Source organism: Priapulus caudatus, unplaced genomic scaffold, assembly GCF_000485595.1.
Source record: "Priapulus caudatus unplaced genomic scaffold, Priapulus_caudatus-5.0.1 Scaffold746, whole genome shotgun sequence".
Classification (NCBI taxonomy): Eukaryota; Metazoa; Priapulida; class Priapulimorpha; order Priapulimorphida; family Priapulidae; genus Priapulus; species Priapulus caudatus.
Window position 1 is genome coordinate 120,366 of NW_014577807.1, and position 3,029 is coordinate 123,394.

Sequence of the window (3,029 nt, forward strand, 5' to 3'; positions counted from 1 at the left end):
GCCGCATCGTTAACAGGTGCGCGCCGCATCGTTAACAGGTGCGCGCCGCATCGTTAACAGGTGCGCGCCGCATCGTTAACAGGTGCGCGCCGCATAGTTAACAGGTACGTGACGGGGGTCGTGAAGGCCACGACCTCCGATAGCGACGGAGCCAGTCGATTGTCCCGCCTGTCGCGACTGGCAGACAGCTCTAGCGAATTATTGTCGTTGCAGGATGTTTTCAAATGTGGTGCTTGGCCGCGAAGCATTGAAAACAATGTTAATGAGTTGCTATTTTTTTGCGATGCAGAATGGCTAAAGATGTAGACATTATAGACAACACTCTACCGATGAACTTCAGCCAGTTTTTGAGCATATTCTTCTCTGTGATGGGCGCTATTATTATCATTGTCATCTCCACCTGGTACTTCATCTTTGTGGCGATTCCACTGGGAGTGTTATACTTCTTCATACAGGTAATCAAGGGAAATTCTCACATATCTAGCTCAGTATAGTAGCAAGTTAGGTTAAGTCAACGTTAAGAAATCACGTTGAAAAATCGCCACTAACTGTGCTGGTACATGCTGATCGCAAGGCTCCTCGAGTCCAACTTTTACGAGGAGTGTATGCATATATTGATATGAACAAGAGCTAATAATATCCATGTATTATTAGGTCTTGATATGTATGATATCTTGATGGTTTTACTCAGGAGTGAGTGAGCGATTTGGCGTAGTCTGTAGAAGACAACATGTCCTCTCACAGAAAATTACCTGCCATTGTGCTGTCCTTGCTACTGCAAGGCTAAAAATATTACCATCAACATATATAACACACACACACATATATATATATATAAATTGGAGGGTGATTTACATTTCTGCTACTTGGTGTATAGATTTGTGTTTGAGAATTTATTTAATCAGAGTGTAAATTACATTTCTGCTACTTGGGTGTATAGATTTGTGTTTGAGAATGTATTTAATCGAAGGGTGACTTGCGTTCGTGCAGGTTGAGCTCTCGGCTGTCGACAGTAAGCTCGGGCGAAGACTCGCAGACTAAGCGCAAGATGTCGCGGCAGATAACTCGCGTCAAGTCTCAGATGTCTCGCGCAAAGTCTCAGATGTCTCAGATGCCGGACGGCGTGCCAGGCTTAGATTTGAACAAGCTGATTGAGGCGGAGGGGGTCGAGACTGGGCAGGTATGACGATCGGCGGATTCGTAAAGTATCGTGAAGTGCTGTTAATAAGTATTTGCACGTATATGCCCAAGTTTTCATTATACCCACAGAAAATCCAGTTTCATTTCATTTTAATTCCAATTCGGTTCGGATATGCGGAGAAATCGCCTACGAGAATCGACAGTCGAAAACGTCGAACAGATTCCACCTCGCCTATCGAAACTAAGGGCGCGTTTGTTTGGGACGAATCCGTCGGATCGCGATCATGTGATCCTGATCCGACCAAACAAACGCAAACTCGCTTTCAACAGTTCACGTTTCGCTGTGACCTATCACGGGATGGTTCATAACAATGAACAAGCTGTGATTGGCTGAAGTGCGGGCCACCATATTGGATCCCGTTCGAATCCACCTCGCTAGCAGGGTCGGGTTTGGTGGATCGAGATCAAGTGATCCGACCAATCAAACAGTCAGATCAACGAATCCATTCGATCGAGATCCGTGGATCCGACCAAACAAACGCGCCCTAAGATTGCGATTGGTAAATTCTGACCACGTCGAATCTTGCGTTTTCAGGTGAAGGCCACGATTTACCTCACGTACCTTCGCTACGTGTCGACGGCGCTCAGCATCACCATGGTCGGCTCCTTCGCACTGCAAAACGTCGCGAACGTCGCCTCCAGCCTGTGGCTGAGTGCGTGGAGCAACGACGAGCAGAACCCCGATGGGACGCAGGACATACCGCTGAGAAACATCCGACTGTCCGTGTATTCGGTGCTGGGCCTCGCCCAAGGTTGGTCTCGTTGTGGACATGTTTGTATGCATGCGCTCGTTTATTCAGTGCTGGGCCTGGCCCAAGGTTGGTCACGTTGTGGACATGTTTGTATGCATGCGCTCGTGTATTCAGTGCTGGGCCTGGCCCAAGGTTGGTCGCATCGTACACATGTGTGTATGCATGCGCTCGTGTATTCGGTGCTAGGCCTGGCCCAAGGTTGATTGCACTATGCACAAGTCTGTTTACATACACTCGTTTATTCGGTACTACGCTTATGCCAAGGCTGGTCGCATTACACACATATCAGTATACATACACTCATATATGCATTGTCAAGCTTAGGGCAGGGTTGGCCCTGATATGCATGCACTCATGTCTACATGTGTCCGTCTGACATCCATGCACATGCATTGTGAGATGCACATGTGTATACTGTTGACTTGTTCGAAAAAGCCGCACAGGTGGAGAGGATGGGAAAAATTTTTATTTACGATTCAGAGTATCGTCCGTACTACCGTACTACCACCTCGTACGTTTACCGTATTACAGTAGTACCACCTCGTACGTTTACCGTATTACAGTATTACCACCTGGTACGTTTACCGTATTACCACCTGGTTCGTTTACCGTATTACCACCTGGTAGTAATATATAAAATCACATATGTGTTGTTAATATGTTGATGGTCACAATTTTTACCTTGCATAGCAAGGACAGCACCAAGCAGTCATTTCTGTGAGCAGGACAGTGGTCTCTACACTTCGACGCCAAAATCGCTCACTCTCACCTCCTGAGTCAAACCATCAAGATATCATACATATCAAGACCTAATAAACCAGATATATTAGCTCTTGTTCATACCACATATATTAACACTCCCGTCAAAAGTGGAACTCGAGCGGACCTGCGATCAGCATCTACAGCATCCAGTTAGTCGGCATTTTCAACAGTATTGCTTCAAACGTTACTAACCTAACGCTACTATAACTGAGCTAATATGTGCTACATTCCCTTTATCACCTGTAGAAAAAGACACACTCCCATGAACGCCCCAACAACAGAAAGACCCATGAGATGACAATGCATAAACATAGC

General features: G+C 46.3%; 1 protein-coding gene across 1 annotated transcript in view; it reads left to right on the forward strand.

Moving 5' to 3' along the window:
* Nucleotides 1–3,029, forward strand: part of LOC106813255 (canalicular multispecific organic anion transporter 2-like) — a 33,964-nt gene that overhangs the window by 24,177 nt on the left and 6,758 nt on the right. The window contains exon 13 of the mRNA XM_014817343.1: nt 290–455. Within this exon, the coding sequence (XP_014672829.1) occupies nt 290–455 (166 nt within the window). The remainder of the gene's footprint in view (nt 1–289; nt 456–3,029) is intronic.